Genomic DNA, 24,022 nt, shown 5'->3' on the forward strand with positions numbered 1-24,022 from the left:
GCTCTGTGCAGCAACTGGGATCAGAGAACAACTACCCAGCTATCAAGAAGGACTTGAGTAGGAGGAAAAGATTCGGGGGATTTTATAATCTCCCCTTGTAAGGTCAGGAGAAGAAATGGGCAAATCACAAATCTATCCAGAGCATACAGGGTAAAGAGTTTTCCCACCTGTTCATAGCCTATTGGCTTTCCAACAGAATAAACATGCAGACATTATGGCTGCACATTTTTTTTTCCCTTGGGCAGATTAGGGCTATAGAGGCAAGATCATATTTTGCAACAATATTATATGCTGAAAATCAGAAGTCATTTTTCCCCAAGAGGAATTGTTTATCTTCCTTGATGTCAGGCAGCAAAATGCATGCAATGTATATTCGTTGATGTTCAGGGACATTGGCACTTCACTAATTCCAAAACTGCTAGTCAACTAAATAGGGGAATGGCAGTGAACACTAATTCCTCTGCAATTTCTGCCCAGCTCAGTGTTGGATCAGCTAGATTTATTTCTCTTATACCACTTCATTTAACCTACATGCTTTTACGTTTTACTAATTATTTAATTGTTCTGCTATCATGCCATTGTGCATATTATTTAAATGATATTGTCATGTTGTTGTTGATATGATTATTAACCAATTATCATTTATATCATTTTAATTGTTATATCTATATATCTATATCTGTATATCTATTTGGGTTAGTTCAAAGTAGCAAAACAAAATCAAATCAAAGAACATTTTTTTCAACTGGTCATCTTAAATTTAACATATATAGATGCACAATATTTTATTATCTGTATAATAATAATGATAAAGTTGGAAGGGATCTTGGAGGTCATCTAGTCCAACCCCCTGCTCAGGCAAGAACCCTATACCATTTCAGACAGTATTAAAATACTGGAACTGAATTTTGCTTAAGCATTGATTCTAATAAATAAGATTATATTATATATAAATGGAAACTAGTAAAAAATTAACATTAGCATTGGCCACCTTGGTCTTTTCTTGATTTATCCCCAGCAATTTGACTTTAGAAGGGAAAGAAGAAAATCAACCACACGCACACAGACACATACAAATATGCAGACACTCACAAAAACATTCTATTCTTCTTTCCAAAAATCTAGTCCAACCTCAGTTAATTATTTATGTTCTGTGAATATCAATTTTTAAATTAATTTTGAGTTTTGGATCCCCTGTGATTGTGTAAGGAGAAATTAATAACAAATTTCGGAATGTATGTTTAGTTCATACATTACATTTCATACTTAAGCTTGATTAAAAAATGTGCTTCTCTAGCAATTAGCTCCCAGAAGTGTTTCCTCTACAATACTTCAATTCAAAACTTCAGAAGTTGGTCTAAACATTGTGTGTTTAGAATAGATGGTATTTTTAAAGGTGCCAATTTTTCCCCTCAAGATTTTTATGAGAACTATTTTATATTTTAAGAAGTTACATTTTTACTACATTGGAGCCACCTATTGAGATTATGTATTGCCTAAAGCCAAAAGTATTGTTCTTTGACTAAGCACAAGGCATATAGAAATAAGAACACACCCATACATAAATGAGAATATCAATGCACTACTTTGAATATAAATTATCTTGCTACTTTTAAATATCAGTGTTGGAAATAAATAATGAGCAGCTTTAACTATCAGGAATATCATTCACTTAATATTTAAAGTGTTTTGCCATTAATACCGTATATGGCCTTCTATACTTGAATATTCTTTTTCCATTTCTAGCTTATTTTCTCTGCAGTATTAAAATGGTGTTCAAAACAGTTAACATGCTTTCTATGGTAATGCCTATACTAATCCTTGACATTTTTCTTTTTAATGTAGTAAACATGCAAATATAAGCATGTAGATTAAGAAATACATCTCACAGCATGCAACAGAGTTTATTTCTATGTGAGTGAGTACAAGATTGGATCTTAATATTTATTTATTTTATTTATTTATTTATTTGTTTTTATAAACCGCCCTTCTCCCGAGGGACTCGGGGCGGTGTACAGAATAAGGTAGGCATACAGAATGAACAATAGTGAAAAAAAACAATAGTAAAATACAAACTGGGACCCCAATTAGAGCTATCAGGCCAGGCCGGACTGCTGGAACAGGTAAGTTTTTAAGTCGCGCCGGAAGGTGCGGAGGTCGGGGGCCATCCGGATTTCGGTTGGTAAGCTGTTCCAGAGGGCTGGCGCACCCACTGAGAATGCCCTCCCCCTGGGGGCCACCAGCCGACAATCCTTGAGCGGTGGCACCCTGAGGAGGCCCTCTCTGTGGGAGCGCACAGGACGGTGGGGTGCTGACATTGGCAGAAGGTGCTCCTGTAGGTAGTCCGGACCCATGCCATGTAGGGCTTTGTATGTCATTGTTAGCACCTTGAACTTCACCCGGAAGGCAACTGGAAGCCAGTGCAGCGCACGGAGGAGAGGTGTGATATGGGAGTATCGGGAGGCTCCCAAGAGTGTCCGTGCCGCTGCACTTTGCACCAGTTGAAGCTTCCGAGTGGATCTCAAGGGCAGCCCCATGTAGAGAGCGTTACAGTAGTCTAGGCGAGAGGTCACAAGAGCATGGGTGACTGTACGTAAGGCATCCAGGTCCAGATAAGGCCGTAATTGGCGAACTAGTCGAACCCGGGAGAAGGCCCCCTTGGTCACAGCTCCTATGTGATCTTCCAGGGAGAGCTGCGAGTCAAGGAGGACACCCAGGTTGCGGGCCCTATCAACAGGGGGTAGTAACTTGTCCCCGATGTTAAGGGATGGGATGTTCTGAGTATCCTGGCTTGCCGGTACGTACAGCCATTCAGTCTTGTCCGGGTTCAGTTGAAGCCTGTTCCTCCCCATCCATTCCCGGACCGCTTTCAGGCAGCGGGACATCACGTCGAGGGCATCACTGATGTTGTTTGGAGTTGAGATGGAAAGCTGGGTGTCATCAGCATACTGATGGTACCCTACTCCAAAGCTGCGAATATGCAACCATGTACACATTTAATCAAAATCAGCTCAATGGATTTCAACAGAATTTATCTTTAGGGAAGTATATAAATGATTGCAGCCCAAGGCCGTGAGCCTATTTAAGTGGGAATATCTTTTACTGAACATACTGTATGACTTAACTAGAATATGTTCTCTCGGAAACATCTTATATACATACGATTACACTATAAATCCTATACATGCTTACTTGTGGCCCTAGAGCTCAGTTGGGCTTGCTGCTGGTGTACTTTTTGCCTAGTCACGTAGCAGCAGCCCTGCCTGAGCTTCTCGATATCCTTTCAGGGTTGGTGGTTGAGTTCCCCAAACTTATGGTTTTGGGTGACTTCAACCTACCATCCCTGGGGGGGGATCATCTGAGTTAGCTTGGGAGTTCATGGCTTCCATGATGGCCATGGACCTGATGCAGGTTATTCAGGGCCCAACTCATGGGGGGGGGTCACACGCTCAATTTGGTTTTTCTATCCGGAAGGTGGTTAGATGATCTTGGGGGGGGTTTCCCCAATTATTACACCCCTGTCATGGACCGATCATCATCTCCTGCGGCTGGTCTTCCGTTTTGCCACTCCCAGTCATGGGGTTGCTGAGCCAATGAGATGGTTCCGTCCTAGGTGCCTGATGGACCCTGAGCGGTTCCAGGTGGCGCTTGGACCCCCACCTGCCTCCTTTGCCCACAGTTCGGTCGATGCCCTAGTGGAAGCCTGGGAAAGGGCGGCCACAGAGGCACTCGACCAAGTTGTACCCATGCGGCCCTTGACCCGGTGCAGATCCCAATGGGCCCCATGGTTCTCCATGGAGCTCCAGGAGATGAAGCGTCGGAGACGGGGCCTAGAGAGCTGTTGGAGATCCAGCCGATCCAAATCCGACCGGTTACGACTAAGGTCGTTCACGAGAACTTATCTCGCGGTGATGAGGGTGGCAAGGTCTAACCACTTTGCCACCCTCATCGCGTCCGCAGATAATTGCCCGGCCGCCCTGTTTAGAGTAACTCGCTCTCTCCTTAATCAGGAGGTGAGGGAGGAGCCCTTGCAGGGTCGAGCCGAGGAGTTTAGTCGATTTCTGTCGGACAAAATCACTCGGATCCGGACCGGTCTGGACTCTGACTGGGCAGAGTCTGACAATGAGGATACGGGCAGTCTTGTCGATGTTATCTGGGAGGAGTTCGATCCTGTGACTCCTGAAGAAGTGGACAGGATCATGGGGAAGCTGAGCTCCACCACGTGTTTTTTGGACCCGTGTCCCTCCTGGCTGATTTATGTGGCCTGGGATGGGACATGAGGCTGGCTCCAGGCAGTGATCACTGCCTCTTTGAGTGAGGGTAGCTTCCCTGCTGTCTTGAAAGAGGCGGTGGTGAGGCCTCTCCTCAAGAAGCCTGCCTTGGACCCAGCTGTATTGAACAACTTTCGTCCGGTCTCCAACCTTCGCTTCCTTGCGAAGGTTGTTGAGAGTGTGGTGGCGCATCAGCTCCCTCTGGTCCTGGATGAAGCGGATTATCTAGACCCATACCAATCGGGTTTCAGGCCCGGGTACAGCATGGAGATGGCATTGGTCGCACTGGTGAATGATCTCTGGCGGGCTCGGGACAGGGGCTGCTCCTCTGTCCTAGTCCTTTTAGACCTCTCAGTGGCTTTTGATACCATCGACCATGGTATCTTGCTGCGACGTCTCAGGGGGTTGGGAGTGGGAGGCACAGTTTTTCAGTGGTTCTCCTCCTACCTTCTGGGACGTTCGCAGTCGGTGTTGGCAGGGGGGCAGAGGTCGACCTTGAGGCCTCTCATTTGTGGAGTCCCTCAGGGATCGGTCCTCTCGCCTCTCCTGTTCAACATCTATATGAAGCCGCTGGGTGAGATCATTCGTGGTTTTGGAGTTGGGTATCATCAGTATGCTGATGATACCCAGCTTTTTATTTCAACCCCAAACCACCCCAGTGACGCCCTCGACGTGATGTCCCGTTGGCTAGAGGCGGTCCGGGTCTGTATGGGGAGGAACAGACTTCAACTCAACCCTGACAAGACTGAGTGGCTGTTCGTGGCGGCATCCCGGGAAATTCCGATTATTCCATCTCTTGCCATGGGGGTGAGCTATTACCCCCCGTAGATAGGGTGCGCAACTTGGGGGTCCTTCTAGACTCACAGCTCTCTTTAGAAGAGCATATTGGAGCTGTGACTAGGGGGGCCTTTGCCCAGGTTCACCTGGTGCGCCAGTTGCGACCCTATATGGACCGGGATGCCTTGCATACAGTCACTCATGCGCTCATGACCTCTTGTCTAGACTACTGTAATGCTCTCTACATGGGGCTTCCCTTGAAGTCCACTCGGAGGCTCCAACTGGTGCAGAATACAGCCGCGTGAGTTGTGCTGGGAGTTTCCCGATACTCCCACGTTACACCTTTGCTCTGCGAGCTGCATTGGCTGCCGGTTGTCCTCCGGGTGAGATTCAAGGTGTTGGTAATGACTTACAAAGCCCTACATGGCATGGATCCGGATTACCTATGGCAACACCTGCGGCCGGCATCAACTTCCCTCCATCCAGTGCGCTCCCACAGAGAGGGCCACCTCAGGGTGCCTCCGATCAAAGAATGTCGATTGGGGGCCCCCAGGAGGAGGGCGTTCTCTGTGGGCGTGCCAGACCTGTGGAACCGCTTGCCAGTTGAGCTCCGGATGGCCCCCGACCTTCGCTCCTTCCGGCGCGATCTAAAAACATATTTATTTGAGCAATCTGACCTGGTTTGATGGGTTAGGGTTGGGGTTTTAATATGTTTTTAATTACTGTTTTAAACTTGGGCATTATATTTAATCGTTTTTTAACTTTTGTATTCTGTTTTTATATTTATTGCCCTGTACACCGCCCTGAGTCCTTCGGGAGAAGGGCGGTATAAAAATATAATAATAAATATAATAATAATAAATACTTGGGAATAAATTGCTTCCACTGATTCTGAGATTATTTTATTCTTTTAAAGTATAAGAGGAAAGTATAAGAACTATTCATACATTAGAAAACTAAATGCATAAATGTAATTACTGTTTTTTTATTTATTTTTGGTTTAGCTATATAGAAGTATTTATATCAATTATTGACCTCATTGGAGATTTAGTCTCATTTTATATATCTTTGACAGTTTTGGAGGGGTTAATTTAGAATAAACTTATTTTATTCACATTAAGATATTTGTGTGGTTCATCAAGCTTTCCTCTAGATTCCAGATTCTTCTCTACTGGTAAAAGAGAAATAAATCCCGATATTTTATACAGTCTCTAGTATGACAAAACTTTAAACATAACTAGTTTGGTCTCTACTATCTTTGATCAGGGTATTTGACTGGCATTGTGCTAATTTAGATTTGTACTGAAAGGAGAACAATAAAAGACTCAGTTCATTGAAAAGTTTGTCAGAAGAGAAACTGCATAAAAGTTCAGAATATGGTCAGGAAAAAACATTACTGATACAACACTGTGAGGGTGAAATTGGAACAATTTAGTATTGATTATAAAGTACAATTTAAAGTCAATCAGTCACTAGTGAAAAGAGCATCAAAGATTCCAAAACCCTCTTCACAAAAATGCAAATTAGCTTTTAATGACATAGTATATTTACAAGTATCTAAGATGGTATACAAATGTAGGTGACAATATCAATGATATAATTATGAAATTGCATGAGCTGTTGGCAATAACAAAATTCATTTTGAGAGAAATGTTACCTGTTTTGCAGTGCTGAATAAAGTCTTAACACCAAGAAGCCTTATGAGGCTATGAACAAATTCAGTGGGACTTTATAAGAGTGCTTTGAAACATCCAACATTATTGTTACTGTCATGTCCAGATCTCTAAATTAAGCCTTTATCTTACTATACCTTTCAGATAAAATACATTCTTATTTCAAGGTATTTAGCAGATTCTTAACAAAGCAGTGCTATGAGCAGTCCCTGCTTTGTTTGTTGCTGCACACTTGTATTCTCCTTCATCACTTTGGACTACATTTCTTATAACCAGACTGTGACATCCTTCTTGACTTTCTTCCATACAACATCTTTCTTCTATACAACAACTTCCTTCACATATCAATATCCCATTTCTGAACCAACTGATAGCTGGTTTTGGGGAACCATCTACAATGCATTGGAAACAGGCAGAAGTTCCAAGAAGAGAAAAACAATCATAAATGTTTTTCCTAAATTTGGGAGGTGCTTCTGTGACTTGAAATTCAAAGCTACAGCTGTCTGTGCTCTTTGCTTCAAATTCTATGTGTTCTTCTTTCGATGGCTCAGCAAATACATCAACATTAATGTTAATGCATGACCCTCCTTCCTCTTCCTGCTCGTGTTCTGTAACTGCAACTAGCCTAACAGCTTTTTGGGAATCATCAATGCTGTGTTCAAACTCAAACTCCAGTTCTATTTCAGTTTGGTTGCCACTTGGGATAGTGTTATCTACAAGCAAATCAATCTTTTGTGGTTGATCTTCTGGGCCTTCCAGCCCGACTTTTACTTCATCTTCATCACTTGCCACTGCAAGAGACTTCTGACCCTTAGTAACCGATAAGAAGCACTTACACATAGCTTCTCCAACAGCATTATGTGCTTTGCACAAATACATACCACTGTCAGAATGCACTACATTCTGAATTTTAAGACTGTGACTTCCATTCTCGCTAACAATAACATACTTGCAAGCATCTGAGGCTAGATACTTTCTCTCCTTAAACCACTGCACTACTGGAGTAGGACAACCTGAGACTTTACAATGAAACAGTGCTGCCGATTTTTCTGAAACTTCTGTATCAACAGCAGGAGTGATGAAGCGTGGAGGCATTTCAGTTACTTCAAAGTTAATTTGAACATCTTTGCTTTCTTTTCCAGACAAAGCCATGGTGTTTTCCACCAAAGATAAAGGGAGAACATCAAGAGATACAATCATACTCTGATGTACAGAGGTAAACTCAGGAACTGTGGCTATTTTCACTTGCTTCTCAAATTCTTTGATATCAGTTTCATCCAGTTCTACCTCCAGAAGTATTTCCTGTGGGGAAGGTGTTCGTGATGTTGACCCTTTTTCTATATCAAACTCTATAACTTGTTGATGAGTTACTGGAGGAGGAAGACCTAAAGCTCGTCCATCATGAGGCAACACTTCTATTTGTGTAATACTTTTAGCTTCCCCTATAATATTCACTGCATGGCACATATATTCTCCTCCATCTGTTTGTTTGCTATTGTGGATTTCCAAAATACATATATTACCTTCTCTTTGCATTTTGACTTTTTGATTTTGTTCAAGAAGAGATTTATTTTTATACCATTTCACATCAGGCTTGGGAGAACCTATGACTTCTGCCATCAAACACAATGTGGTATTCTCATAGATCTTTCTTTTGGTCAGAGGTTTCATAAATGCAGGAGGCATTTCATTTCCCTTTGGCTCTAAGGCCTCACAAGGTGTAACAAATATTTCAGCCTGTAGTTCATCAAAGGAACAACTCCTTTGTTGTAAAAGAGATGCAGTTGCTGTTTGATAACATTCTGGTGATGCATCCTTTCTTAGCAGCATTTCAGGAGAAATTGCTGAATTTAGATTTGAATCCTCAGAAGGGGTAGAATATCTCTCCTCTGAAGGGGTAGAATACCTCTCCTCTGAAGGGGTAGAGTACCTCTCCTCTGAAGGGGTAGAATATCTCTCCTCTGAAGGGGTAGAGTATCTTTCCTTTGAAGGAGTAGAATATCGTTCAGGAGTACCAACTGGTGAATGATAAGAAGGAGAAGATGAGAGTGACTCAAACATCTCCACCGATGAAGGTGGTGTGTAAAATCTCTCACACTCTACTACTTCATCTCCATTCATGCTTTCAATATCAATAGACATTTCTGATTCAGGAGACAAAGGGCGTGTTAATTCTTGTCGTTGGTTGTAATAATCATAAACGGTGCTAAATGTGACATCTTCGACCTCCAAAGAGGTGATGGATCCCTCTCGGGTTAAAATCTTGGATGAGCTTTCTCTCACATCTGCAATCTTCTTTTCACCAGCAGCAAGCAAATATTTTGTAAAACAAACATCTGTCCCATCAAGAGGAGAACTGTATATCTCTTGAGATGGAAGAACAGCTTCTTCATTTAGTTTTCTGAGGGAAGAACTGACAATTTCAGCACTGCATTGTCGTTCACTTGGGGATTTTGAACTTCGCTCTTCTTCTTCAAGATTATGTTTGGTCTCTTGACCTAAAACTGATTCATTTTTTAATAAAAGGAGGAACTGTGATAATGAAAGTTCCTTGGCTGAAGTATCAGGTGGTTCTTGAAAGACAGAATGTTCTTCTGTTATTATTTGGGTATCAATAAGTTTCTGCTTATTGCTTTTTTCTAAAGAAAAGCCTGTAGTCTCCTCAATAGAGGAATGTTCAGTGAGCAATGTTTTTTCTTCTTCTATTTTATGGAAGCTTTGAGATCCTTTTTCACGGGTAGCTTTTTTCATATCAGATATGAAACTATCTGTTTCTGCTGCTGTCAATCCTGAAGTATCAACATGTTCAGGGATACCAGTTTCTCTTACCGTGATTTGAAGATGTTGACCATGTGGGGTGGGTTCTGAAGAGTCCCTCATAAAGGCTTCACCTGACATGCTAAGTGGTACTCTCTCAGGAATATTTCTTTTGTGTTCACTATGCCCAACAGAGATATCAGTGTTTTCTAAGGCTTCCTTCAGCATCTGAGTTAGGGATAGTTCTGCTTCTAGTGCCAATTCCTGTTCTGTGGTATTATCTTCTTTCACTTCTCCTTTATCATTCTGACAAAGCTCCTCAGGTAAAGAAATGGTTTCTCCTGACACATTTTTGTCTTCCATCTGTTCTACGAAACTTTCCGTTTCTGTTCTCCCCATCTCAAAAGCAGGCTTCTGACTAAAAGAGCATGTCTCTGCCTTGTGCAATGTTTCAGCCTCTTTCAAGAAACATTCTGGGAAGAAAATAGCAGCATGTGCTTTTAGATCAAACACTGGCTCTTGTGTTTGCAATTCTTTTTCTTGGGACCGGGTGTCCTTTTGCTGGCAACTGTTTTTAAGCGGCACTTGGCTGTCATCAGAAATCTCTTGAGTGAAAACCGGTTCATGTCCTTGAAGGGATTCTAGTTCGTCAGAAGCAGAAGATGGAAATTTAAGAGGTCTTTCCTCCTGTGACAGCTTCTCTTCTTGCTGTTGATCAGCACCTTCTGTGTTCCAAAAGGCTAATTTTAGATAAATAGCTTCTGGGAAAGTACATTCTTGAGTATGTTCTTTTTCCGTGTGGGCTTCCACAGAGAGTGAATCTTCCTGAGTGGGATGCATTATCTGATGCTTATTGTCTGTGATATCCTGCTCATCAATTATCATTCCTTCAGAGGCAAAATAAAGTTGTCTAAAGCATACTTCCTCTGGCTGCATTGTTTCTTGTAGCTTATTATTGTTCTCTTCATCAGGGTGCACTTGCTCTAAACCTAATTTGTTATTGGTGGATGGCAATGAATGTTGCTGTTCCTTAAATTCTTGCTTGACAAGTTCAATCACTTTGGAAAATCCTTGATCAGAAGGTACGATTTCTTCTAAAGCTAGCTTACTCTGTGCATTATCCATAACCTCAGCTTCTGTGCTTTTAAGACTTTTAAGATGTCTTTCATCAATTTCTATATCTGAGTAAACAGAGACAGAATATTGATCTTTTGCATGCATTGCTTCCTGCTGAAAATCTCTTTGCTCTTGAATAACATCTATATTCATCTCCATTTGCTGAATGGATTGATTGAAAACTGTTTCTTTCTCCAGAAATGATTTATGTTTTAATTCATTTATTGCATTTTCTCTTGGTTGGCTTTCTTTGTGAAATTCTTCTAATGAATTTTTCTCAACATTTTCTATGATTTTGTCATTGTTGGAAACAATTATTGCTTCAACTTCTGAAACACCTTTGAAAATATTTTCCTTCTGCTTTTGAAGAACAGCTTCAGTATCATAGGAAGCTGGGTATGACACTAATTTATCTATAGGTTCTGTCTCATTAGCAATATTTTTCTTAGGATACACCTCTTGCTTTATAGCTTGTATGGCTATTTCTGTTCGTTGTGTGATCTTGTTTCTATCGGTTTCTTTTATTTTAGAAACAAAATATGCATCATGGACATCTGCACCCTCTGACTTAAGTCTGATTTGTTTGTTATCAATGTCTTCTTTGTTCTGTATCTCATTATATGAGCTATCCAATTTATCAGAAGTTACACACAGATTGACAGGCTCCTGAGGTTCCATTTGTTCTTGAATATTTTCTCTAATAGGAAGAATTTCTTTTAATTCAAACACAACTTTGTGTGTGTGTGTTTTCCCCATTAGTTCTTTATTTTGATCTATTTTTCTTGCTTCTTCTTCACCAGAGCGAAAGTGTTTTCCATTATGGAACAAAACGGTTTTGCCAATAATGGGGCTTCCAGGTGTTGTCCCTTTTCTTCCTTTGGGTATTTCTTGAGGATCTGTAGAAATCTTCTGCATCTGCTCAGTTACAATGGTTTTATCTTCCACACTTTTTGCTTCATACTCTAGACCATGATTCATAGAAGCACCTTCTATGGTAGACTTATCTCTTTCACTGTAACTCTCGATAGGTATTTCAAGTTGGCTGCTTAATGATGTTTCTCTAGCTACATACTTACATATGTTTTCTGTTGTAACTTTGTCTTGGTCAACAGATGCATCTCTTAGCTTATTACCATAATAAGGGTCCAGCTCTGGAACAAAAGCTACTATATTTCCTTTTTTCTCTGAATCCATTCCTTTACTTGCTCCTTTTTTACATTGAATGAAAAAACCTTGATTTTCGCTTTCATCGGTAAATAGGGATTTCATTACAACATTCAGATTTTTAGGTAAGTGGAATTCCTTTTCTCCGGTTTCTGTGTCACTGGATGTTGTACAAGTTTCATCACTTAGGATGTCCAGTGTACTAATATTCTGGAACGCCTGGCTTACACAGTGTTGTAAAAAATCGCTCTTCATTAGTCCTACTGAGGTTTCAAAACAATAGTCCTGTTCTTTTGTAACCTGTTCTTGGATTTCTTTGGCCTGGCTTTGCGAAGTTTTAAAGTTAGTTTGGTCTACAATATTGGAAAATACTTCTTGAGAGGGATCTACTAAGAGATTGCAAGCAGTTTCCACTAAACCTGCCTTGTTTTCAGCAACGCATTTGTAAATGCCAGCCTCTGATAAGGAAACTTTGCAAATGCGTAACCTATAAATACCATTTCCTTCTTCAAAACAAAAATTGCCATTAGATATCAAAGCCTGGTTATTCTGAAGCCACGTTATCGCTACTCGAGATTCTGGGGCTATTACACACTCAAGTACAACTGAATCTCCTTCTCTGCACCTAATTTTTGGTTGAACTTCTTTTAAGATTTTGGGGGGTTCATGAACTCCATCAAATGAAAATTTGAATTTATGTTTTATTCCTTTGGACGTTTGTTCTTCAGGGAGTTCTTCTGAGATAAATTCAGTCTGAATTACCTCCTTAAATTCTTCTTTCTCTGGAGTTGGGGTTGGGGCAGTTACTTTGATTTCCAATGGAAGAGAAAGTTGATCTGTTTTCGAAATGCGAGGTTGAGGGAGATGAACTTGTGGAAGCAAGAGGGTGGCTTTACCAGGAGCACTTAAAACTGGTTCATATTTTTTCCTACTGTCAAATGCCAAACTGAGTTCTTCTTCCTCCTCTGTATAATCTGGCAATAGTTTAACTTTACACATACCAAATTGTTCCAATTCAGGTATCTTTTTTACTTTCACTCTTAGCATGCCTGAAGTTGTTGCAGTTCCATATTGGTTGAATATCACACAAGTAATAGAACCTCCGTGCTTGCTGGTAACAGCTGAGAACGTCAATGCAGAATGATTTTTTGTAGTGTTAATGGTGCAATCTTGTCTTAATGACAAGGGCTTGTCATTGTTGTACCAAGTGACTGTGACGTACGGATAGGCTTGGAAACCACAGCTGAAAATACAACTCTCTCCTTCGTTTACTTCCTGAGATTTAATGTCGTGGATAAAAAAAGGAGGACATTGTTCCAAATGTGGCACCAGAGGAGTCTTTACTTGTGCAAAAGATTCCTTAGTTTCAGCTACTCTTTTCGATATATTTTCTTTGCTTTCAAAAGAACATTCATTTACCGACTTCTCCACCTCAACGCTCTTGCTCTTGCTCAGTGCTGTAGGTTCATTGATATTAAATGTAATTGTATCAGACATCAACATTTCTGGGTTCTGGGTCTCACCGACATCATCTGTCATTTCTGCACAAACCCGAGGGGTTTTCTTATCAGATCTTATAGGTGTGAAATGTGTAGCAGGTTCCGTTAATTGGGTGTCCATTTTTGTTTCTAATGACTTTGCTTGGACATCAGTATAACCCATCCATCTGGTATTGCTTTCTGTCATTGAAACTTCTTGCTTCATTGCTCCACTAAAGATCTTTTGTTTTGGGAAGATTTTTCCTGTATTGCTTCTTTCGTCTGACTCCCGGGGAGCCTGGAAAGGCATAGAAAGGCCAAGAATTTGTTCCCTTCCAACATGAAACTTTTTTGAAGCTTTCTCAAGTTTTTTATTGGGATGTTCTATGGTCCATTCTTCTGGGCTTGGCAAGTTCTTTTCATTGATTTGCTCAATTGTCCAAAAGTCAGGCCTCTTTGTTCCTACCTGATCTACCATGCAGACTGGAGGAGCTGATGGGTTTCTCTTATCCCTAAAGCCAAGATTGTTTGCATATTGCGGTTCAATGGATGCTTTTTTCTTTTCTAACTTAACTTTTTTTGCCTCACGAAGACGCTGTAACTTCAACCTTATCTCATCATCAAGCAAAGACTCTTTGTCACTTCCTACCCTAACCAAATGCTTTTTTCCTATCCAATCATTGTCATATGTCAGTTCCTGTCTTAAAGATGGTGCATTTTCAAAACTAATGGTCCTTACTTTTCCTTTGGTAGGAGACAAATTCGTTAAAGCTTTCTCAGTCTCCTGTTTTTTATCAAATGGCGAACCGATACATCTCAGGTCAACCTTAACCCTATCATCTCTCTTTTTCTGCATCATCTGTTCTATATGTTCACGGGTGCATTCCGACTTTCTTAGAAACGCTAGATATTTGGCATTTTGTTCCCTTCCTTGAATTACTAACAAAGATGCTGTGGACTCAGCTGAACCCTCACTATTAATAGCAAAAATCTTGTAGCTGCCTGAATCCTCTTCCTGAACATCCTTAACTTCTAGACTGGAATCATGCATATCCATGTAGTTCTCATTTTTTATTATTTTTCGTAGACTTTGGGGGATTTGTTTGTTATTATGAAACCATGTAACTTTGGGTGATGGATAAGCATTCAGTTTGCACTGGAAAACAACTGGTTCTCCAACAAAAACTGATCGATATTTTAATTTTTGTAGGAAAGAAGGTTTCAGTTTCTCAGGACAAGAGGCCATAGCTTTGAATCTACTTGCACACTTCTGATCAGAAGAAGACTTCAGAAGATCCTCTGAATCAGCAAATGTTTCTTCTTCATCAGCAAACTTTTCTGCTGTACATTCTGGCTCTTCACCAAAGAACAATTCTGCAAGAGAATAACATTATATTGCAGCACACTTTGCTCTTCCACCAAAGAGGTAGAGACAAAAAATGAAATTGCTAAAAATGAATTATGAGCATGCTACAAATTCATCCCAAATACATAAAAAAATTCACTCACCATATTTGTTCGAATAAACGCAACACTTGCTCTGTTTTAATGATTCTGACTTGAAAATCGTTCAGTGTCGGTTCTTTCTTCCAACTGTGGAAAATTTCTTCAGCAACAAGTAAAAATGAATCTCAAAAGGACATGGTCTCGTGAGTGCATGTTTTACCACCCCAAAAGCTTTTTTTTATTTAGTTTATATGTTTTGTTTGCAAAGGGGGGAAAGATTCTTACCTGACTTGCAGACAGTAGAATAAACGCCCTTTCTGAGCTCTTTGTGAGTTACGATGGCCAAACGATTTAAAAAGATTATTTTCAAAACTGTTAAAAATTAACTATAAGTAATTTACTAAAATCAGAAGGCGTTTATTCGAACTAATACAGCTGCTAACCTCACAATGTAATGCAAAAGGAGAAAAGAAAGAAAAAAGGAGCAAGCAACAATAATCAACTATTCTATCTGCAAGCCAAGGTAAGAAATCTACTGTGGAGAATTAAATGCATACAACAGGAGGGCACAATGAAAATCAGTCACTTTATCCTCTTGCATAAAACCACTTCATAAACAAATGCCACCCCCAATTTTACTGACAAATTAATGTTACAGAACTAATATATTTTAAATTATTATTAGAAATTCAGTGGAATTTTAAGGGTCCTCATGCATTAGAAGGAGATACGTAAAAGGAAAGCTTTCGCAACCAGCTGCATAGCATGTACTGAAAATAAAAATGGCAAATCTATGAAATGAAAGCTTTAAATGTACTTTAAAACTCATACTTTTTTGTAGTGCAAAATGTCTAGAGCATATTTAAACACAAAACCCCCCCAAAACATGCAGCATATTTGGATGTCTCAGAATAAATTTTGCTTTTATAGGCTTTTTAAAGTGTTCATTGAACTTTTACGCTAAATGAAGCATAACATCCCTTTGAAACTGTACCTTTAACTTCCATTTCAATCTGCTGCTCTATCTTCTCCTGAATAACCTTTTCCAGATCTGTAATAAAGAAAGGAAGAAAGAAACACTTGAACGCTATGATAGAACCACCACTTCATGATGCATTGCTATAAGAAAAAGAAATCGCACAAACATACAGACACGTGCATGCCAGGAAATGCCCAGTAAGTCTATGAAAAGTGAAAATAAAGAGTGTTCTATTCATCCACATTATAAAAGCATTTTCCCCCCCTTCTTTTGGGGTGGGGTAATTCAACATGCCTTTAACATGCCTTTAATAACGTGACGAAAATATTCATTGATCCACAGTTGTTTTACAGTATATATATATATATATATTTATATCATGTATTGAGAAGCAAGCAGGTTTTCAGTGCAGGAGGAGATTGTATATGGAAGGAACATGCAGTTGCCAACCTGTCACTCTCAGATGTGTGCTGCACTCGGCTTGTCCTGCAGAATTAATTATTCTGCACTTGTATATACCTCTCTGATTCTCATTAACTTTCAGTAATTTTAAACTGCATAGGGGACCATCATGTCTTAAAGAGCATAATGCAGACTCCTCAACTATTAACTGATTATATAGCCAGATGACACAAGGTGTGGGAACACCTTTAATTAGACAGAAAAGTGAGACACCATCTCCTTCTTTGACCAAGGTTTCTGGGGGCAGAGTTTCAAGGAAGACTGGTACGATGCCATTAGGCTCTGCTGTGTCTTCTTCACGTGGCACTAGGTCAGGATAATAATCTTGGATCCTCTGTTTGGTGGTTTGAGCTGAAGATACTGTCACACTTGAAGTTTCTTTGAAGGCCTCTTCCTTGTATTCAGAGGCTGCTTTAAACTGAGACTCTTTGACTGATTTTATACTTTTAGTATCTGATTCAAGGGTAATTTTTGTTACTGTCCTGGCTTGCGCTTCTTTAGCTAGGTAAGAATAAAGTTAGGATAAGGTTAGAGGTTTTGTAACACTCAAATTCTCAATTTAGAAAGATACATATACATATAAAATTATTAGTATGGCGTGAAATGCTCAGCATGTTAGTGTAAGAGCAGCGATATTATTCCATTTACTATTCTGTTCCACATTTAAGGGTTCGGCTCATTTTAGGCAAAATGTCTGTCATCGTCCCTTGAATTTGTTCCATTGATATCAGAGGAACTAGAACAGATTCATGTTAGATTTATAAATATATTTTTGTATGCTTTCTTGTTGCTGTTTCAGTTCTTTCAGCTACATTATGGTACTAACCATACTGAAAAGGAAATAGGGATTTAATCACAATAAAAGGCTTAACAGAAATATCATCTGATGTGGAACAGAAAAGAAAGGAAAAGTAATTGGCATTTGGGTTGATTACATTTCAGATCTGAGATTCTGATTTTGAAAGAAAATCTGTATAGATATTAAGAGAAAAAAGTGTTCATTAAAAAAACACAAGTTATATAAATTAAACATACTTCAGAGCATGATTACATCTGCTTAATAACAGTATCTGCCAAAGCGAGAACAGCTAAATTAAAGGTTAATTTTCTGATAAATATTAATTTTCAAAATCTAATCCTTGTATTTTACTTCATACAGAACACTTTTCAGTTTCCTGGACAGATTAAATCTTCTTTTTGAAAAAGAATAAAAATAGTGTTGAAATTTGCTGCAAAGAGGCATGAAAGCAAGTTACATAGATTAAATAGACATGCACTTATTTTATGAATCAAGCCCTAAAGATAGAGGCTGGATGGAAAATGGGACAGAAAATTAAGACTAAATGAAATGCTAGTACTGAAGCAATAGGTACTGAGGGGATGAGCCGTAATGAGGTTAAGTAACACAATGTTAAAAATCAGAATAACCACCTTCTACGGTTAGTATAGCAGCTGTCGTTACTTCTCCATAGTCGTTACGAACAGTACAGCTATATAATCCTTGATCTAGAAGTTGGATGTCAACGATGGTGAGGAACAGAACAGTTCCACTTTGTGACACTCTTATTCTTGTGGACTCTTGAAGCATTTCTCCATTGTGGGTCCATAAAACAACATGAAAGTTCTCGCTTTCAAAAGCACATATAAACTGAGCAGTGTCACCACATCCCACAGTGAGATCACGAAGCTTCAGAAGAATCTTTGGAGCAGTCTCTCTTTCTACTTGACTTGCGGTTTTACCTATTTTGGCACTTTCTGATTTCTGAGTTATGACTGTAGACTGGAGCATTCCTGCTTCTTCCCCAGCTGCAGCTTTCCAGGTTGAAGTTCCACCAAACACCTGCACAAGCGTTTCTTTTGATGGCTCTTGCATTGACTGAATTTCTTTTACATAAACTTGGCTTTCCTTCTTTGCAAAAGGGGAAGCAATGTAAAGTTCTGATTTGTCCTGGACAGATTTCCTTACATCTTTCCCAGAACTTTGCCTATCTAGGGCTTGCACTGTGTAATCAAGTAACAAAACATATGATTAATACTGAATTCCCTTTAAATTGCCCAGTTTAAAAACAAAATTATATATCACAAGATGAGGGGAACAAAACATGGCATCTTCTTTGGTATGGCCGGCATGCCAGGTGCATTCGTTAGGGCACTTTTGGTACGAAGCATCATACATAAGAAACTCCAGCCACAAAATGAAGGATGAATGAAAAATGAAGGGTGTTCATGCTGATAGGATGGGCATTGGTCTCTTCTGTTCATGGCGACATTGTCCATGGCAATCTGAAGGTGGTTACGATCCCAAAGAGAACAACTGTCATCTCTCATTTGGTCCCCATGTTTTCCTTTTAAAAACCGAGTAGAGCAAACCTCAGAGAATTTGACCAACTGCCAACACCTCCCTATCTCGAAGTGTGCCTCTACAGTATTTAGTTTTATAAATCAGGAGCTGACTCTGGAATATAGAGCTAGGAAGGCAAATGCTAAAACAATTGTACACTTGAAAGAAGAGGAAAGAAGAGTGCTTTATTTGGTTACTGCTAGACTTTTGCCCACATTAGTGACGGTGCATCTAAAGAGGTGTGAAGTGAGGAAAAGGGGGTCATTAGTCACAGTCTGGAACGTGTGGTTTATGCAACAAACTGAATCCCTAGGAAGAAAAAAATGGGGCTTTACCTTCAGTGGTCACTGTAAGTGTAGCTGTGCAAGTTGCATCTCCAGCACTATTTCTGGCTTGGCAAGAGTACTGCCCAGCATGTTCTGAGAAAGCATCTACTATTATCAATATGGCCGTGCCGGTCGACTCATCAAAATGGAAAACTACATCTTTGGATGGCAACATTAGCTGCTGGTTATGAAACCAGAGGATCTCTGGGCTTGGCCTGGCAGAAAGCCTGGCTTGGAATCTGACTGTTTCCCCGCTGCATACGCTACAGCTTGAAATGGGCTGGATAAAGACGGGCCTTTGGCCAATGGATTCCTTCTTAATGGAAACAGATGAAGAAACATGCCTTTGGGAATAGGAGGTACCTTCTTCAACCTTAAACCCTGAAAAGAAGCATGTCATCTTTTAATGGCTTACACCTACTCAGCATTCTCTTGTTCTCCTCCCAGGCTTCCACTATACTCCTCCTTTCCCTGCTGACAACATTTATCATTGAAACAAAACAAAAAATTGGGATTCGGCATGGGAGCAAAGGTCTCAAGTCTCCCATCCGATTATTGCTTTTGACAAATACTCACACCTGATTGATGAGTGACTGTTTTCCCTAAATTCCTCTGGCTAAAGATGTGGTATAAACCTAGGAACATTACCAACAGAATTCCTTCTTTGTCTTTTGAAACACACTGCAGTGCTAATGTAACTATTTACGCTCAAGTGGGCATTCCTTGTCCTGTTTGTCTTACATAAGTTGAATTTCATTCATATTAACAATGCCTAACTAGTCCAGGCAGCAACCAGGAGCAACATTAACTCAAAGTCAACATTGACTACGTATAGATATACATGAGGGTAGGTCAGCACTGACCATGTGGTATATATAATCAACATTGACCATATATGAGCACACATCACAGCCATCCAATATTGACCATGATGTATATATATATTCAAAATTGATTATATACACCTACATACATCATGGCAGGTCAACACCGACCACGATGTCTATATAATCAGCATTGATTATATATACACATACAGTACATCATAACATAAATACAAAGATATCCAGAGTGCCTTGGACATGCTTTCTGGAATATCTGAACCAAATTCTCTGAACAGCCGATACTCCCATGCTCTATTTGGGAAGACTGAATTATGATGTTTTGAGAATGATTATATAACATTACTGAATTTACACTTTCTAAAATAAATTAAGGATCTAATCTATCCACTATGTTCCATATTTCTCTATATACTGCACCACAGTTCTTGTCAGTTTACATGGGTCAAAATACACATTTTTACTTATATGCCCATTTTGAGAGGAAACACACACACTGAAACACATATTATGTACTATGTTTGGACACAAATTTTTTAAAGTGCAGATTAATATGGAAATGTAACAAAATTACAGATGTAATGCAGACCAGAAAGAGGCATTTTTCTCATCCTCCGAAACTCCTTTTCAAACTCATCTTAGATCAGCTTTTGCACACTAAGATGGCAAAAAAAAGGAAAAATAATCCTATGTCTTCCCTTTCTTGTATTTATAATAGTGCAAAATTTTTAGTGTGAGCATTTTGTATCCAGAAAAAGCATCTTTGGGCTGTTACTTTTGAACAACAGCACCCAATGGATAAAGTAGTCTCAACATTGAAAGTGCAAAATAAAATGATAGACTAAAGCTAGGAAGTCAGCAGACTTCTCTGGATTCTGCTTGCTTGCTTTTAGTTATGGAATTGAAAAAAAAAGGTCATGTTGAAGAGGATCTTTAAAATGCTCTTTTTGGTCCAGGCCAAAGGCTAATTGGAAACAGAATGGAAGAGTTAAATGAATGGAAAACTGAAACAATGTGAAGAGGGCAAAGCTTATACCTTGGGGAGAACATGGATACTGTGGACATCAGACATGGGAGTGATTATTTGGATTAGAAATAATGAACGTGAAAGACAATTACATGTAGGTTTATGAATGGGTATGAATAAGTTTAAACCCATGCAAATTTATGCAGGACAGGTTCTGTGTAGACAAGACATTGTACCTTCCAGCCTGAGAGTAGCTGTACTTGACACCTGGCCAACAGAATTGCTGGCAACAAAAGTGTAAATTCCTTCATCTTCTGGGTAAGCTTCTGCAATCTCCAGCTGGTATGTGTCTTCAAACTGGGTCATCCTAAAGAAGCGGGATGGCTTGATTTCTTTGTCTTTGCTATACCACGATATTTTGAGGTCTGTTCCAGTGGAAATAAAATGTGAAAGAAAGGAAAAATAACTTTCAGGGGTTTTGTGTGTGTCATTCTTAATAAGGAGACTAACGAAAACCCAGGTATCTTGTTATGGGTTAGAATTAAAATGGATATTGAATATTAAAACCCCATACTGAGATCTTCCCACTCTCTTACTGCCTTTGCATTGTTTTCCCACATGTCCTTCTTCCGGCAAGTAGCTACCAATATATGGAACCATTCTTTGCAAAGCTTGTTAAAATTTGACAGCAGACACAAGGCAATTTAAGTAGCAGCTATAGTCAGAGTATCATGTAATATTCTGTTTCTATACCCCTCCAGATATACTGGGACAGCAACTCATCCAATTGCCAGTTTGTGGATTTATGGAAGACTGGTGCAGGCTAATTAAGCAAAGATGCAATTATCCTCATTCTCCATTGCAACTAACATTTCAGTAAGCAGGATAAATGATCATATGAACAACTATAGGATTTCTTCCCTGTTCCTCTTTAAATTGCTCTCAAAGCAGTTCCTCACTTCTTCCACTTTTATGATAAGAGACACATGACATTCCTATCTCCTTTTAAAAAGTTGTTAATTTTTAGGACACAGGATTAGTTCTTTCCTGATAATTACTTTTGAACTTAAAGAGATTTGCTCCTGTTCTGACATGTGTACAACTTTTGTAACTAAGAAGGTACTGTAAGCAATCAGAGAGACGGCCTTGAGGGAAATAGGCAAGACCTATTAATATTAGTAAAGAGGGCCGAAAATTCCTTATGTTCTGGGAAACAAGATAATGTTTGGAAGAGACTCAGACAGGTTTTTAAAAGGAAGGACTGTGTTTTTTTCACTGAGTTTATAATGCTTTACATTACAGGGAAAATTTTAGTTAGCTGATTAGGTAGATAACAGATGATAGATAGATAGATAGATAGATAGATAGATAGATAGATAGATAGATAGATAGATAGATAGATAGATAGATAACAGATGATAGATAGATAGATAGATAGATAGATAGATAGATAGATAGATAGATAGATAGATAGATAGATAGATAGATAGATACAGGGCTTTTTTTCTCATAGAACGCTCAGAACGGAGTTCTGGCACCTTTTTTGGATGGAACTTTGTAGGGTAGGCAAGGTGGGTTGTATGACATGTGTGAGTTCCGGCACCTTTTTCTTTTACAAAAAAAGCACTGGATAGATAGATAGATAGATAGATAGATAGATAGATAGATAGATAGATAGATAGATAGATAGATAGATAAAGTTATATCTGTATCATTTAGAGAAGCTTGATTTCAACTGAAAGTTTTGTCTTCAGATTAAGGAATACAACTGACCTGTCCCAATAACTCTGCACTGAAAGTAAGTGGATTGTCCCTCAGATGTAATAGCATCACAAAGCGGTGTAATAATGGTAGGTGGGTAAACTGGCACTTCTACATCGGGAGAAACAACTTCTGGAACTAAAGAAAAAAAATATTTTTAAAGCGATGGTTAGCTTTCTACGGAAAAGCACCCATAATACCAGATGGACAAGGCATTTCAGAGAGCCTTGAGACAGAACTGCGAGAACTTGCCTTCCACTGAAAGGGATGCTGAAGAGGTGGCAACGCCATAGTCATTCTTTGCCTCAATTGTGTAAACGGCAGCATCTTCAGGGAAAGACTCAATCAGCAACAAGGTGTACTCTTGGGCATCATGAAGGAACTTTACTTTAAAGCCTGGAGAAAGAGGCTGCTCATCTTTGTACCAGAAAATCTTGGGCTGAGGTGTGCCTGACACAATAGCACAGAATCTGGCAGGTTTCCCAGACTCCACAGTGGCCGGCTGAAGCTCCTTTACAATGTTAGGGGGCTCAGGTGCTGAAAATCAAACGAGAAATCATCATCCTCCACATCTGAATTTTTCTAGCATGGTTCATTCTATTTTGACATTAATCTGAATTAATCTCACGACATCTGAATTCAGCCACAAAACTTCTCAGGCAGTCTTCACTAATATATGAAAAATAATTGTCAGGATAATGATTTAAAGGCTAAACAGCTTATGTAATGATGTAATGTAATGCAAAGTGGATAATGCAATAATAGGAATGACTCAGCAGGTATATATATCCCTTTAAGAGCCTGAGTATAAAAAGGAAAACTTTGCTGGAGTCTTTCTCTCTTGTCCATTTGACTGCTGTAATTGCTGTATATTGGAGTTTGCTGAATGACCACGTGTATGTATCTTGTTTCTAGTGCATATTGTGGATAGTGTGTGATAAACCACAATTTAATACAAACCACTGTTTACTGTATTTACTCCTGGGTTACCTCAGCGCAATAAGACTGTGCATGTTCTGACAATAATAAATACATGGATTGCACATCCACTTATTACTTGAATTATCTGTTCTCGGCAATTTACAAGTCTCTTAAATATAGAAAAATATACATTAGGAAAGAAGGCTATGATAGAACATTTCCACTGCCGTGAAGATTAAAATGCAGGAATGTGATATGGAGAACATAGACTAAAAAATAAGAGAATTTTTCTGCTCAATTGAATAGAAGTAAAAAGTAGCCTAGAAAGAGATCTAGAGCAAGTAACTTGTTCACATGGAGTGCAGGGATTAAAAAAAATATTTATATTAAAATAAACGTCTGTCTCACCATTTACATAAAGAGTGATGGAACTCCTATTTTTTCCAGCTAAAAAGGTATACTCTCCAGCGTCTGTATATCTCGTTTCTGTGATGATCATCTTATGGACACGTCTTTCCACCACATAATGATATCTTTCCTCAATCTGAAAATTGATCTCAATCCCATCCTTGTACCAGTGAGCATCAATGTCATCTTCATTGACCTCAAACTCCACAACAGCTCTCTGCCTCTCAAGAACCTGTCAGTTAAACAGAAAGACGACAACAGTTTTGTGAATAGAAACTATGTAACTAGTATTTTTTAGTTTTCAAATGGAAATGAAACTGGTTTGCCCTTGGC

The 24,022-nt window shown here is 39.3% G+C and overlaps 1 protein-coding gene across 1 annotated transcript in view; it reads right to left on the minus strand.

Moving 5' to 3' along the window:
* TTN (titin) overlaps positions 1–24,022 on the minus strand; it is a 314,290-nt gene that overhangs the window by 234,935 nt on the left and 55,333 nt on the right. Inside the window, exons 41-46 of the mRNA XM_083368347.1 lie at positions 23,690–23,921; positions 22,613–22,897; positions 22,373–22,498; positions 20,836–21,024; positions 15,677–15,733; positions 7,090–14,610 (exon numbers count right to left, since the gene is read on the minus strand). Coding sequence (XP_083224473.1) covers positions 7,090–14,610; positions 15,677–15,733; positions 20,836–21,024; positions 22,373–22,498; positions 22,613–22,897; positions 23,690–23,921 — 8,410 coding nt within the window. The remainder of the gene's footprint in view (positions 1–7,089; positions 14,611–15,676; positions 15,734–20,835; positions 21,025–22,372; positions 22,499–22,612; positions 22,898–23,689; positions 23,922–24,022) is intronic.

Source organism: Vipera ursinii, assembly GCF_947247035.1.
Source record: "Vipera ursinii genome assembly, chromosome: 1".
NCBI lineage: Eukaryota > Metazoa > Chordata > Lepidosauria > Squamata > Viperidae > Vipera > Vipera ursinii.